The 15,389-nt window shown below is 32.5% G+C and overlaps 1 protein-coding gene across 1 annotated transcript in view; it reads left to right on the top strand.

Annotated features, from left to right (window-relative positions):
- Nucleotides 1-2,158: 2,158 nt before the first annotated feature.
- Nucleotides 2,159-15,389, top strand: part of LOC110101888 (increased DNA methylation 1-like) — a gene marked incomplete at its 5' end in the record, with an annotated part of 46,395 nt that continues 33,164 nt past the window's right edge. The window contains 3 exons of the mRNA XM_020829984.2: nt 2,159-2,300; nt 2,742-2,827; nt 9,605-9,846. Coding sequence (XP_020685643.1) covers nt 2,159-2,300; nt 2,742-2,827; nt 9,605-9,846 — 470 coding nt within the window. The remainder of the gene's footprint in view (nt 2,301-2,741; nt 2,828-9,604; nt 9,847-15,389) is intronic.

Below are 15,389 nucleotides of genomic sequence, written 5' to 3'. Positions count from 1 at the left end.
TGCAATTTAAACAATTATTTTTCTTATAAGAAAATAATTAATCTGAGTTTTACTATATCCATTCGTATAAGTGATGAGATGCTCTTCTCTTTTTTTAAATAAGGTATTAACAATTACAAAATTATAAGTTAAATAAAAATCTAAAATGGTCTTACCACTTTTATTAGTCGCTCCAAACCCATAACCACCATGAATTCTTTTAAAATCATCTACATTTCTACCAACATGTCTATCTAAATCTCATCTAATAAAAAAATTATCTTCAAGACATATTTTTTGTATTAATTCTTTTAAATTATTCCAAAATTTTAATTTTGAATCCATATCTAAACCTACTTGTGGAGCATAAAAACTTATAATATTACTAATCTTACCATCAACAATAATCTTTGAAGCTATAATTATATTTCCAATTATATTAATTTTTTACAACATTATTCTTTAAACTCTTATATATAATCACACCTACATCATTTTGAGTCATCTTTACTATTATTCTTATATTCATATTTAGGTGGAGAATTTCAACCCTTTTAGTGAATGAATCTTGTGAGAATATTTACTCTATTTATATTTCTCCCTAACCTACCCCGAATCTCATTTCTTGACTACACTAAAATTCTCGCAATTGTTGAGAGGAAAATTGTCGATATACACATAAATTAAAATTCAATTAATAACGGATACCGGAGTGTTTATCTAGAGAAAAACTATGTGCCCTATCCCTCAACATCCTTTACCAAAAGAAAAATTTTCCCTCAATTTCATTCCTTTACGGAAATTTTTTTTTAATATGGACATTCTATCAATATTTATGAAGCATTAAAATTACTTGAATAGGAAGTTGTTGTCCATGAGAACATTCGGGTATTAGAAAAGGATGAAACATGGAAGCTCTCTATCTTGCTGAAGGGAAGAGAAACAAGTTGTATGGGAGCATTGAAAGACATAACTTACAAGATTAATTACTAATAAACATTTGCACCTATTGCCATGATTACATCAGTATGTTTTATTCTCTCTTTTATTGCTAACTTTTATTGGCTATTTCATCAACTAGTTATCTAAAATGTCTTCCTAAATGAGGATCTTGAAGATGAAGTCTATCTGACTATGCCACATGAATTTGCTACCACTAACAACTGCAAACTTAAAGAAATCGTTATATGGTCTAAAGCAAGCATCACGGGCATAGTTTGGCAAATTAACTATTATGGTTAAGAAATACGGATACTCTCAAGGTTAGGCTGATCATTCCCTTTTTATCAAGGAATAATCAATCCGTAAAATTATAATCCTCATTGTCTTTGTTCATGATATTATCTTAAAAAGATGATAACGAAGAAGAAATTGGCAGACTAGGACGTTACTTGATAAACAAAATTGAAATTAAATATCTCGGAGCCTTAAAATATTTACTTAGTGTGGAAATTGTTGGATCAATTAAAGATATATTTGTCTTTCTACAAACTATACTTGGTACTACCTAAAAAAATCTAATATGATAGGATGCAAGGCTGGCAATATTCCAATCGAGTCTATCAATAAAATTGGTTCCAGAAGTGATCTCCCTTGGGTGGACAAAGAAAGATACTAACTGGTTGCAATTCTAAGCTTTTCTTTGGCATTGATAGTCAATGTAACGTTACAATAAGACTGAAGAGTGGTTTCAATGGTCTATTGGGTATTAAATTTGGAATTACAGTGGTAGGAACCGTAGTTGAGGCATATTTATTCTTAAATGTGAACAGCTAAAGGGAATTACTTAGGGATTATAAATGATGTAAAATGAGTGCTTACATGTATGCATTTCTTGGGGCCCAAATGTGCATATTCGCTTTGAACATGATATGTTTTGTTTTGTGAATATCTATCTTCCCCGAACTCTATTTACTTTATATAGGATACAATTAGAGTAGCCAAATTTGTTTTGTGAATAAATTTAGTATTCCTTTTCATTTTCAATATTGAATGCATGCTTCAACCAAAAAACTGTCATGCTCATTCTCTCTGCATACTTTTAAAACTTTGTATTATTATTGGTTCCTTGTTTCAGCATCCTCCTTTATTATTGCAGTAACTTCATCGTATCTTTTCTTTTCATTTCATTCACCAATATTACTACAAATACTTTCCAATTAGTCGAGGTTGAACGTATTTTGATGTTTTGCATCAGGAACTTCCAGAAGGGAGCTGGTATTGTGAGAACTGTATTTGTAAAATCTGCAACAACCTAGCATGCAAGAAAGAGGATTCAAGTACCTTGTCTGTATTTGAATGCTCACAATGTGGACATAAATGTAATCAACCTATCCTCCTTTTGTTTGCTCACAAACTTCTTTTAGGTTGTGACCTTTGATAAGTGACAGCTACATCAATCCATGTTTTTTGATATGCTAATTGCCTTGGGAATTCATTTTCTATGCATTGGTGCTATTTGAATCTCTGTTTAAGTTTTTGGCTTGATATAATCTGCATTTTGGAACTATTTTCTGCCCAAGAAGCTAGGCTTCCAATTATCATCCAGCCTACTTTTCTCGTCATGTTTCTCTTTTTTTTGTTTTCATTTTTTTGTTTTATTAGAATGTTTATATTTAATTTTCATGATGGATTATTCTTCCACTTGTTTATTCTTATGTTTGGCTACCTTATTTTCTTATTCAGCTGAATACCTGAATCACGTCATTTATATTATTTTCAATTATTTGGGTTTAAACTCTGGCTATTCTTTCCACAACCAGATCATGGAACATGCTTCATGGACAAATTTGGTCATTGCGAGGATGCTGGATCTAATACCTGGTTATGTGGAGATAACTGTAAGAGGGTAAGTTAAATGCAGTTACTGCCCTTTTCTGAAATGCCAACCTAGTGCCATATTCTGTAACAGAATAATGCCTGGGTCTTCATCAACATTCTTATAAAAAAAGTAATTTCATTCTCAATAAAATTGCTGGCGGATTCTGGCTTACTCACGAGTGGTTATTTCTCTGAATTTATTAATTTATAGTTAATCATACTATATCTGCTCATTACATAATGAGATTATGTTGTTGTATATCTATTCTTCCGGCCTTTTGAAATTTATAATTTCTTCTATAATAGTTAAGTCAACATAAACCTAAAATATTATCTGTTATTTTGCTAGTACACTGTGATTTAAAATTAGTTGTTACATAAAAGGACAATTTCTTATTTTAATACATTTTTGATGAGATGCACTAAACTCATGCTATATGTTTTATTCATTAGATAATATTTCTTGAGGAGTCAAATTTGATTCTTACTTACGATGATAGATTTTTAGCTACAATGTATTGGTTTGGTATGTTCATTTTACCATGGTCTATAACTATAAGAAATTCATATAAATCTTTTGTTTCCAGATCTTGGTGCATTAATAATCTGCAATATTGCTTAATTTACATAATAAATAGATAAAAATCACCATAATTATTTTGAATGTTATGGCTGTTGATGCCTGCTATCTTTGAGAGGTTGATTTTACTGCCTTGTGAGCTAAATTATATCTAATTAACCCAAAATTAGTAGAATTTATTCTTTAAGAAACAGTTCTTATAGTAGAACTGAGCTTACTGGATTTAGTCTGGCTTTAGAAAGCTTTGTGTGGCAAGCTAAACAAGAGAGGAGTGCCTAATTAAAGTTAGATGCAATGACTCTTGGGAAGAAATAAAGGGTCCATAGCAAGAAATGGAAATTTTTTGCCTTGAAGGAGGCATAATCTTAGCCCCATCTTTTAATATTAATGAATGAAGTAGATATCTATCATAATTAGGTCATGCTCAACTCAACAACATTAGTGGGAGCTTGAGCTGTAGGTTAACTTAGTTTTTAGAGGATAACTCTAGCCCAAGCTTGGTTCAGGCCTCACCTGAGCTTAGAAAATCGATGAGAATGGAAAAAGTGAGGAAAAGGTGAGGAGAATGAAGAGATAAAAAAGAATTCTAAAGAAAAAATTGATGAGGATGAAGAGCAGGCTACCCCGGAAGCGACGCCTTGTATAACGTGAATACAGTGAGAAGTGCACACGGGGTGATGTATCGACGCCCGTGTATAGTGTTAAAAAAACAAGAGTTCCCACATTACAGACAGATGTGGGCAAAGAAGATAGTCCATGTAAATAGAGTTTGTATAGGAATTTAGAATATAGGTTCTCTTACCAATAAATTTAAATTAATAGAATTAATAGATATTATGATTCATAAGAAGATAAATATTCTTATATGATGGGACAGAATATGAAAAATAAAATAAAATATTGTCTTAGAATTAGACGAGGACATTTAAATTACACAAACAAAAATATTTTTGAGAGTAAGATTCAAGATCATAAAATTCTTACTGTACATGAGGAAACTAATGTTATAAGGGAAAAAATAGCTAATGACATTAAGAAATGTTGCAAATAATGTATTTAGAATATTAAAAGGAAAAGCTCTTAATAGTAAAAAATAGTTAATGGTGGAATGAAAATGTGCAAGAAAGATAAAAAATAAGAAGTTTTTTTTTTTTTTATAAAAAATTGTTTAGATGTAAAAACTCAGAAAATTGGGAAAGATATAAATATGTCTGTAAGGAGTTTAATAAAATAATATGTGATGCAAATAATTTAGGTTTCAATGATTTATTTAATATATTAGATACTAAGAAGGTTGAAAAATGTATGTATAAGTTAGCAAAGCAAAGAGATAAAAGTAAGCATTTAGTTCAAATGAAGTGCATTAAGGATGAAGATCAAAAGTGCTTTTATTAGAAGAGGATATTTAACAAAGGTGCATGAGATGTTTTGATGAGCTTTTCAATGAAGATTGCAAGAATACAATTGACTTTAGTGACCTTATGTAAAACCCAATTTTGAGTAGGTATATGTCACCTTTAATCCATTTGAATATAACCCACAATTCCAACTCTCACGAAATTCAGAAAATTTGATAGTATTGTATTTTACTCATTGAATTGAGCGATTCGATATATAGAATTATATGTAGAATTGTTAAGGATTGAAATTTAGGGAACTAAATTTTATTTGTATTTTTTCCTAAGTAATAAATTATATTAATTGTGTATAAATGTGCATTACTGTAGCAAGGGCAATACTATTTTTTTAAGGAGCATGTTCCACAGCATGCATTGGCTGGGAGGTGGGCATGTAGGTAATTAAACTGGATAGTGCTTTTAATTTGTTAAACAATACTTAGTGCTTGAAACGGTGGTTCCAGCCAATCGAGTATTGAATCCTTTCCTTCCTGGAGTCGAGGTGGTGTGGACCAGTGGGAGATCGCGAGGGTTGGGAGCGGATCAGGCAGCTGCGGCTAGAGTGGAGGTAATTACCTTGTGAGTAATCAGGTGAGTACATATTTGGGGGCATGATGGTGGGATTGTTGAAGGTGGCTGTGAGAGGAAGTGGTTAGGGGGTGATGATGGTCCCGTAAATTAGGCGAGTGCAGAAGATGTCGGGCAGTTTTTTATTTTTTTATGTAGTAGTTGCTGTTAGGTGCTTCTTTGAGTAAGCGGGGTGCTGTAGATGATGTGAATAAATATGCTGCTGTTGGGAGTTGATGTTAGGTGGATCTACTGCTTGGGAGAAGCTGGAAAGGAATCTGCTGCTGTAGATGGAAGAAGATAGTGTTAGATAAGGCTGATTTGAAAGAGAAGAGGAGGAAGAGAAGGTGTTGGCTGTTGTTGACTAGTGGGAGTAGACTCGAAAGCAGTAGAGTGAGAGTGATTATAAGGAATTTATTTTGTACTCTATTTTAGTATAATTGTGTATGTATCATTAGTAAAATTGTATCCAAAATTTTGTAGAATGGGAGAAAAATTTTGAGGAAACAACTTAAGCTGTTCATGTGAAGGGAAAATTGGAAGGTGCCTTATATGTGTAAGTGGACACAAGGTATCCAACTGGGTGAAGCATTGCATCATAGAGGCAAGATATGTGTTTTTATTACGATATGTGAGTTATCGAGTATTGCTTATATACCTGCAATTGAATTGGTAGTGGGTGATATATGTTTTTCTTTTTTACCTTTTTTTGGAATTATTATAAGATGATAATCCATACAACACTTCACTTATAACTGCTTGTAATATGTTACATAACGCAAACATGAACATGCAATGATCTGATAAGTGTTGGAGATTATCATGTTAGATGTTAGGTGGATAGGGCAATGCAACTCGGATGGGCGGTGTGACCCAGTAGAGGCAACGCGACCTCAGTTAATAAGCCTAAGAGCAATAGAGTCCGAGAGACCTCAAGTGGTAGTGCGATCTCAGAAAAATATAGGCGGAAGACCTCGACCTAAATGTTTTGACATCACATCTCCTAGGGTTGAAAAAGGGAATTATTAAATGAATGACTTATGCTAATATGGAGGAGACATATTAGAAAATAACCGACATGGTAGAATGTACAAACAATGTGTCATTTCTTTTTATGCGACTAGCTTGATTTCATGAAATTAATATTGAATTCTGCATAACATTTTATGTGTAGCAGTATCTTCACATGTTATGATTTAACCTATTATGCATAATTTCTTTGTAATGATATTTAACCGTGTTCTTACTTTCACTTATTGATGCACATGAAAGTCTTATTTTCTATATGTGACCATTGTATTAGAGACGTATATCTTTATGGTAAATTATGCTCACCAGATGATTATTCTGGCTCATGTTGGATAGGGGAAGGAGAAGATTGAACCACAATAGAGTAATTTTTGCTTGTATTTTGTTTATATATATATATATATATATATTTGTTGATGTAAGAAGACTTTTGAGGTTAGTAGCTTGTGTTAGCCACTTATTTTGGGTCGTAATAGACGATCTTAAAAAGAAAATTTTTGGAAATGAAAATTTTACTATTTCCGCTTATAATCTATGTTTTAAGTTATGATATTCTTCTTATATTGTTCTGCAGTTAGCTCGTGTATTATAATAAATCTAAAAGTAATTTAAGTTATTGACAGCCATCGTTACTACATTCTGTGTCGACTTGCTAACGTAGAACCGACGTGGGGTGTGACAAAAGTGGTATCAGAGCAAGTTTTAAAGGTTAGGAAAATTGTTACGTATGCAATATTTGACATAATGTTTAGGTTGAAATGATTAAAATTTTACAGAGTATATATGTGATTAGTCTTCTAAGATGGAATCTAAATTTTAGGCTCAGGTCAGTGTACTAGAGAAAAAATCAATGTCTAACTTAAAACCTAGAAGGACCTTCTACTCAAAAGCAATATTTTTTTTTTGAGTTCATGTTTGAGATATACTGTAGTGCTCATATGTAATTATCTTATTTTTTGTACCATGGGTTATGGCTGAAAGAGTTCCTGAGGGAACTAGTGGAGGAGATCAAAGGACGATGAATTTTGGGTTATTTGATGAATTTCAGAGATCATAGGATGATGAATTTCAGAGATCAAGTGATTTGAATTTTGGGTTATTTGATTGCTCAAATTAAGTGAAATCTTTTAAGCTTGTAAGTGCCATAAAATAGAACAAATTCAGCAGTTTAAGTTCTTAAACTAGAAATTTGTTAGACAGATAATTTCATTTAATAAGAAATAGGCTAACTATAATATTATCATGACCATATGTGGCTGTGCTTTTACCACTTTGCCTATTCTTGCTTTAAGATTAATATGTTTGAATATATGGTCAATCAGGTAGGCTTTTAGGTTGAATTAACCAGCCATATATGGCTGAGTTACCTCACTATTGATTAATTTTTTAAATAATAACAATTTTCATAATAGAATTTAATGAAATTACAGCTTGGTTTTGTAGGAAACATTATGTTGGTTGAGTAGAGCTTGGAGTTCAACTTAGGACAATTTCTTATGTAGGGTCTGCCACTATGATGCATCGACACTTCTTCTCAAAGAGCCGTGCCATGTCCGACACATATTCAACACGACACTCCTCCGACACATGTTGAACATGCCGAAAACGTGTCTGATTAAAAAAATATTAAAATTCAAATTGGACACCTGTGTCTGTCACGCGTGTTTTAAATATTTTATGAAATTTTTAAATATAATTTCTTGTATTTTAAATTTTTATTTCTTAAAAATATAAAAGCTAAATTTTTATTTCCTCTCCACAATACCAAATCAATCACCCGCACTTAACACCCCATTCAACAATATTCTCATTTTCATTTCTCTTTGGCGGATCATAACTTTGGTTTCACAACAATGAACAGTGTCATCTCAGCATCAACATCACATGCTGTTACAACATCAACATTTGAAAATTACTCGACATTAAAGTCTTACACTTTTTGATATTGATGTTTGACATTAGCAATTTCTAGACCCACAACTTGATAACTCATCTTTGTCTGATGTTGTCTTAATATCGATGACCAACACCCTCTTGACATCGACAATAGACGCCCTCTCAACATCGACGCCCAATACTTACTGCACAACATCGATGTTGGACTCTCGACAATATTGCCCTCTCTCGATAACTGATACATGGTATCGACTCCCGACTCTCGATATTTTAAGCAGAAGTTCTAGTTAAATTTCTTATTTTTTAGATTATTTTTAATATTATATTAACTCAATTGCTATATGCTATTTAGAATATTATGATACCATATCCAACCCATGTCTATGTCTTGTATTTTCAAGTATTAACGTGTCCCGTATATGTGTCGTGTCGTATATGTGTCGCCGTGTTTGTGTCTATGCAACATAGGTTTGCCATCATCTAAAGCCAAAATCTTAATCCATTAGGTGAAAGTTAACTTCTAGTCTATCAACAATCAACAAAAATAGATGTTGAACTGAAATACATGTGCAATTTAAAAAATCTCCTCATGGTCACCTTAATTTACATGCCCCCAACTTTTATGCTAAATTGACCAATTAAAATAATTCCTTGTCATGCGCCAACGGTGGAAATTAAAGTTCATTCCATTGCATATAAGCAACATGTAAATCATTTGCCATTGAACTTGCTTAACTATGAGTTATCCTAAGGCCATACGTGCAATAAATTGGGTCAACTCATTGAATTATTGTTTCTTATATCTTCTTATTGAGAAGATGAAAGGATGGACTCCAAGATGGGACATTGACCTTCTAATGTGTGGTACTTTTTGATCCAAAAGCTTGAGGCATTAGGTGGTGGGAACCACTATAGCAACACCTTAAGACATCAGTGCAGAAGTATATTTTGGTCGTCTAGGATCCTTCACAAACATATTATTTGTCTATTTGAAGTGTGGTTTGTATTTTTTCTTTTAATTATGTACCATCCATCTGATGAAATATTGAAGAAAATTTCAGTGCAAAACATCATTGAAGCCTCAGTCTAACATGATTCCTTACATATGCAACAATTATTTGGTAATGCCGGCATTATATACTATTTCAGAGATGTATGCTTTACTAGAAGAGCTTACAGTAAGAGATATCGAGAAAATTGTGAAAGTGGGAGATGCTTATTCACCTTCATTAGCTGAAGGCTGGCCTATCATATCATTGTTTTGATATCAATTGAGCAGGAACCTTTTTCTCAGATTACATTTCCTTTAAATAATTGAATTGCCTGATGTTGACAGGTTTTTTTGGGATTGCGATCTCGTGTTGGGATGCCAAATATTATTGAGGATGGATTATCATGGACTATTTTGCGATGCAATCATGATGATCAAAATGTTTATTCAACACAAAAAATTGCACTAATGGCTGAGTGCAACTCAAAGTTAGCAATAGCTTTGACTTTAATGGAAGAATGCTTTGTTCCAATGGTGGATCCTAGAACTGGCATTGACATCGTACCACATGTCTTATACAATTGGGGGTGAGTGAGTTTATTTAATTGTTTACTGGATGCTAATGTTTTCCAAAACTATTTAAATCTTGAATGTTCTTTTGGTTAGATTGTTGAACATTTCTGGCTTGCATTGTTTATGCATGGTAATGCAACTACATTTTAGTACCTAGTATCGTTTGTGGAGGATCTCCCTTGCACATTTTTGCATTAAAGTTGCCAAAACTTTCATCAGAAGTATCATGATTTTCTATGGAGTTAGTGTTGTCATGATGTTTATTTTTATAATTAATCCAGCATTCTCTTGTGGAATGTTGATACAATTAAGGTAAGGTATACTCTAGTAGGCACATTGTACCAGCTAAAAGATGAGATTTGAATGGATGATGCTGTTTGGATATCTAGTCCAAGCTCTTTGTGTTTCAAATAATCTAGATAATAGTTAGTGAAGAAAGCATGTTGTTAATACATTGTGAACTGTTCAATTTGACATTTCATTCTCTTTTTCTTCATCTTGATGTGTTTTGTGCAGTTAGCTTATTATGAAATATAATTAGGAATTCGTTACATAATGAGAATACAATTTATGAATATTTTTGTTGTTTCTTTTTTATGACATTTATTGTCTTATTTTTTGTTCTATTGTATTTACCATGTATGCTTATAACAATATACACCTTTGTTTAGTGAATACCATCATCTAAATTTCTTCACGTAACATTTAATTAGAGCATCAAAACCCTAGCTATTTTTCTCATCCTAATTGATTTAATTATGATCTTCTAATCCCCTCTAGACTCTTCATTCTCTGTATTGATCCAGCAAGCTGCTTGTGCTTGCTACTATTACACACAATCTCACTACTTGCGCTTGATTGATTTATTGTTCTCGTGCATCACTTCTCTTTGCACATCATTGTTCCGGTGCACTGCGCTTGCTTGTTTCTATAAATCATTGCTCCCTTGCCTACTCACGTGTTGCCTGCTTCTCCAAACTACAAGCCTTCCATGCTTGCATATTCATGCCACCTTCTTTGTCTGCCTAACTGTGGTCGCTCTCCAACACTCTCATGTTGCCATGCTATCAGGTTATAATGCCCATGCCCTAAGCCATACACGCCATCTATGCTCTTGCTGTGTATGCTCACTATCCTGCTCGATAGTATGGGCACCATTATTCTTCTTCACTACCATATTTTTGTCTCCTACCCTAACCAGCAGTTGTACCAAATCTTACTAGTCATTTGCACTGCACAAGGAGACAAGTTTTGAACTTTTAATATACATAATTTGAGCTTTTCGTTGGTTCTTTATCTCTCTTTAGGATATCATGGTTTTTCTCTTTTTTTTTTTTTGAGATAAAAATCAACTCTACCATCGAGTCTGCAATTAAATTTAATGGTGGCCATCATCATAATGATCTATTTACCATGTGTTTTTATTATAGATGCATTTATCATTCTCGTAAGCAAGATAGGGATGATGCAGTTTCCCTTTGATTTTTCAACATGAATAACTTTGGGTTATTGACTTCCTCTAATTCTAGCCTTATAACTATCCCTTAAGATGAATATAATCGACTGCTTTCACAGATGATGATATGTTTCTTAGTTTGTACGGTGACCTCTTCCTCATGCTCTAGTGCTATTGCATCTAGTAATATGTCTTAGGTTTTAGGTTTAGGAGAATCTGCCCGCATGATAAGTAAGATAAGTAATATTCAGTTATTTTCTTCATTGAACATGTATTTTGCTACCCGACCTCATTGATTTTTTTTTCTACAAATTTTATAACCTGTCCTTGCATGACTCGCTGAGGGAAATGATGAAATATCCTCTTCATCTAAAGGACAGATTAAATAGATATACTGACATATATGAGACTATATGAATAACGATATTCCAAACAACAACATCAAGTCTTTATCGCATTATGGGGGGTTGGCTACATGAATCCTTTTTCTCCATTGTGCATTGTTAAAAGTTAAATTCTCGATTAAATTTAATAAAGAAAGGTAATTTTTAATATTTTTAACCAAGCCTATTTAGATCTAACTCTACCTTTTTTAACATAAGTTAAACCTAATACATCTACTTTTCCTAATTGGGTCATCAAAAGAAAATCATTTTATATGATCAAACCATCTAAGGCGACTCTCTCTAAGCTTATCTTCCACTAGAGCTACTCCAACCTTTTCACGTATATGCTCGTTTTGTATCCTATCTCTACAAGTAAAGCTACTCATCTACCTGAGCATCATCATCTCTGCAACACTTAACTTTATTTTGTGTTTCTCTTTTAGTGGTCAACATTCTACACCATATAACATTGCAGGTCTAACCACTTTTTTATAGAATTTTTCCTTATGTTTGAGGGGGACTTTTTTATCACACAACATACCTGATGCATTCCTCCATTTCAACTATCCAACTTGAATTCTACTAATATTATCCCCATTTATTTCACCATCTCTCTGAACAATAGACCCAAGATATCTAAAACGTGTACTCTTATTAATGACTTGATCACCCAAAGTCACATTCCCTCAACTAGAATTATTATTACTAAAATTACACTTTATATATTCAGTTTTAGATCTACTCAAACGAAAGCCTTTAGACTCTAAAGTTGACCTCCATAATTTAAGTTTACCTTCAACTCCCTCTCTAGTCTTATCAACAAGAAGAATATTATTAGCAAAATGCATACCAGGGTACATCCTCTTGCAAATGTCTAGTGAAAACATCCATGACTAAAACAAAAAGATATGGACTTAAGGCTGATCTTTGATCTAATCCAACCGAAATAGGAAAATACTTGGTCAAACCACCTTGTGTTTGAACACAAGTACTAGCTCCTGCATACATATCTTTAATGATTTGAATATAAGCGTTATTAACTCCTTTCTTTTCAAGAACTCTCCATAGCACTTCTCTTAGAACTTTATCATATGCTTTTTCTAAATCAATATATATCATATGTAGATCCTCCTTATTCTTTCTATATTTCTCCATCAAACCTTTCAGTAAATGTATGACTTCCATAGTAGACCTACCCGGCATGAATCCAAATTGATTTTGAGAAACATTATCATGCCGCAACCTACGCTCCATAACTTGCTCTCATAATTTTAAAATATGACATATTAACTTAATTCCTCTATAATTTGCACACTCCTGTTCTTAACCTTTATTATTAAAAATAGGAATTAACACACTCATTCTCTATTGATCTTGCATCTTTTTAGTCTTCAAAACAGTATTAAATAGTTTAGTAAGCCAAGAAATTCCTTCATTTCCTAAGCATTTCCACATATATATTAGAATATCATCAGGTCCAACACCTTTTCCTCTCTTCATTTTTTTTAAAGCCTCTCTAACTTTGGTTTTACTAATACGCTGATAAAAATAAAAATTTTTATTTTCATTTAGGGTGCTAAAGTCACTAAGGTCAATCGTATTTTCACATTTTTCATTTAAAAGTTTAGCAAAATATCTCATCTATATTTGTTGAACATCATCTTCTAAAAAAAGTACTTTTTGATCTTCGTCTATAATGCACTTCACTTGAACTAAATCCTTACTTCTCCATCTACTTGTTTGGCTACCTTATAAATATATCTTTCACCCTTCTTAGTATCTAATATATTATATAAATCATTAAAAGTTAAGCTCTTTGCATCGTAAATAACTTTCTTAGATTCCTTATAAGTCTCTTTATAACTTTTTCAATTATCAGAATTTTTACATCTAAACTAATTTTTATAGCAAATCTTTTTATTTTTTTATCTTTTCTTGCATATTTGGATTTCACCACCAACTATTTTTATTATTAGGAGCTTTTCCCTTCGAAACTCCAAGCACATCTTTTGCAATAATCTTAATATAACTAGCAACTTTTTCCCACATAATATTAGCATCCTCATGCATGAACAAAATTTTAAGATCTAAAATCTTACTCTAAAAAATACTTTTGTTAATATTCTTTAAATGCCCCCATCTAGTCCTAGAAAATCATTTTACTTTATTTTTATTTTATGCCCTTTATCTTAAAGTTCAAAACTAATAAACGATGTTGGGTACATAAATTTTTATTCGGAATAACTTTATAATCTTTGCAATCTAAACAATCTTATTTTCTTATTAGAAAATAATCAATCTGTGATTTACTATATCGATTTTTATAAGTGATAAGATGTTCATCTCATTTATTAAATTATGTATTAACTATTAAAGAATCATAAGATAAAAAAATCTAATATGGGCTTACTACCTTCATTTATCATTTCAAACTCATGGTCACCATGAATGTTTTTAAAATAACATACCTCTCTACCAACATGTCCATTTAAATATCCTCCAATAAAAACTCTTTATTCATGTGGTATCTTTTGTATTAATTCTTCTAAGTCATTCCAAAATTTTAATTTTGAACCCATATTCAAGCCTACTTGAGTAGCATAAGCACATATAATATTAACAATTTTAGTATTAACAACAATCTTTAAAACATTAATTCTATCTCCAATTCTTCTAATTTTTATAACATTATCCTTCAATTTCTTATCTATAATCACACCTACACCATTTCTAGTATGACTCCTACTTGAATACCATAGTCTATATCATGAACTATCAATCCTCTTAGCCTTCTCTCCAACCAATTTAGTTTCCTAAATGCACAGAATATTTATCTTCCGAAGAATCATAACATTTATTAATTTCATTAGTTTTCCTGTAAGGGAGCCTATATTCCAAGTTCCTGTCTTAATTTTTGTTTTATGGACTAGCTTCTTTGCCCGCATCCGTTCTTTATGTGGGAACCCTTGCCTATTTAACACTGCGCCTGGGCGCCGGTGCAGCGACCCTTGCACATTGTCGTTGTATTCAGACCATACAATACGTCGCTTATAGGAGATGCTCTAGCATTAACACATTTTTTTACAGAATACATGTCATGATTATTCGATAAGTTTTATGTTGGCTGTTGACTATCTAACGCAACCCTCCACTTTTCTCATCCAGGACATGGGACCTGGCAACAACAGTGTTGAGAACTTAAAAAGAAAAAATCCAACAAACCTAACACCTCCCATTTACTTCAACAAACTCAAGATAGCCAAACCCTAGCCACCATTATACTATCTTACAGGCTTCCTTCACATATCTGCATACTCCAATATAAGCATAGAGCATCTACTCTGATGTGATACAATCAAGAATTGCACGTGAAATTTATAAAGAGTCACAAAGTATACTAGTTTAAGATTAAGATTTCGTAAGGTGAGGTTCAAAAGTTTTCCATTGTCAAAGTTGTTATGATAATCAATTACAAGCTTGATGTTTAGACACAATTGGCGATAGATCTTGAAATTATCACAATAAAACAAATGTGGAGTAAAATAGAATCCCACGGCTAATGTCTAGAAATTTCACAATGAGTTACCTTGCACACTCACACTCAAGTAGGGCTTAGCGGGAGAAGGTCTTTAGCAAACCCAACGATGCCATGAGGACGGTAGCAACCCCAACGGCCTTGAACCGCGGAAAGGTTGACGGTGGCGAGGATGGCGGG

This window comes from Dendrobium catenatum, unplaced genomic scaffold (assembly GCF_001605985.2).
Source record: "Dendrobium catenatum unplaced genomic scaffold, ASM160598v2 fragScaff_scaffold_974, whole genome shotgun sequence".
NCBI classification, from domain to species: domain Eukaryota; kingdom Viridiplantae; phylum Streptophyta; class Magnoliopsida; order Asparagales; family Orchidaceae; genus Dendrobium; species Dendrobium catenatum.
The sequence above is the reverse complement of the archived record's forward strand: the minus strand, read 5'-3'. Positions and strand labels throughout refer to the sequence as shown.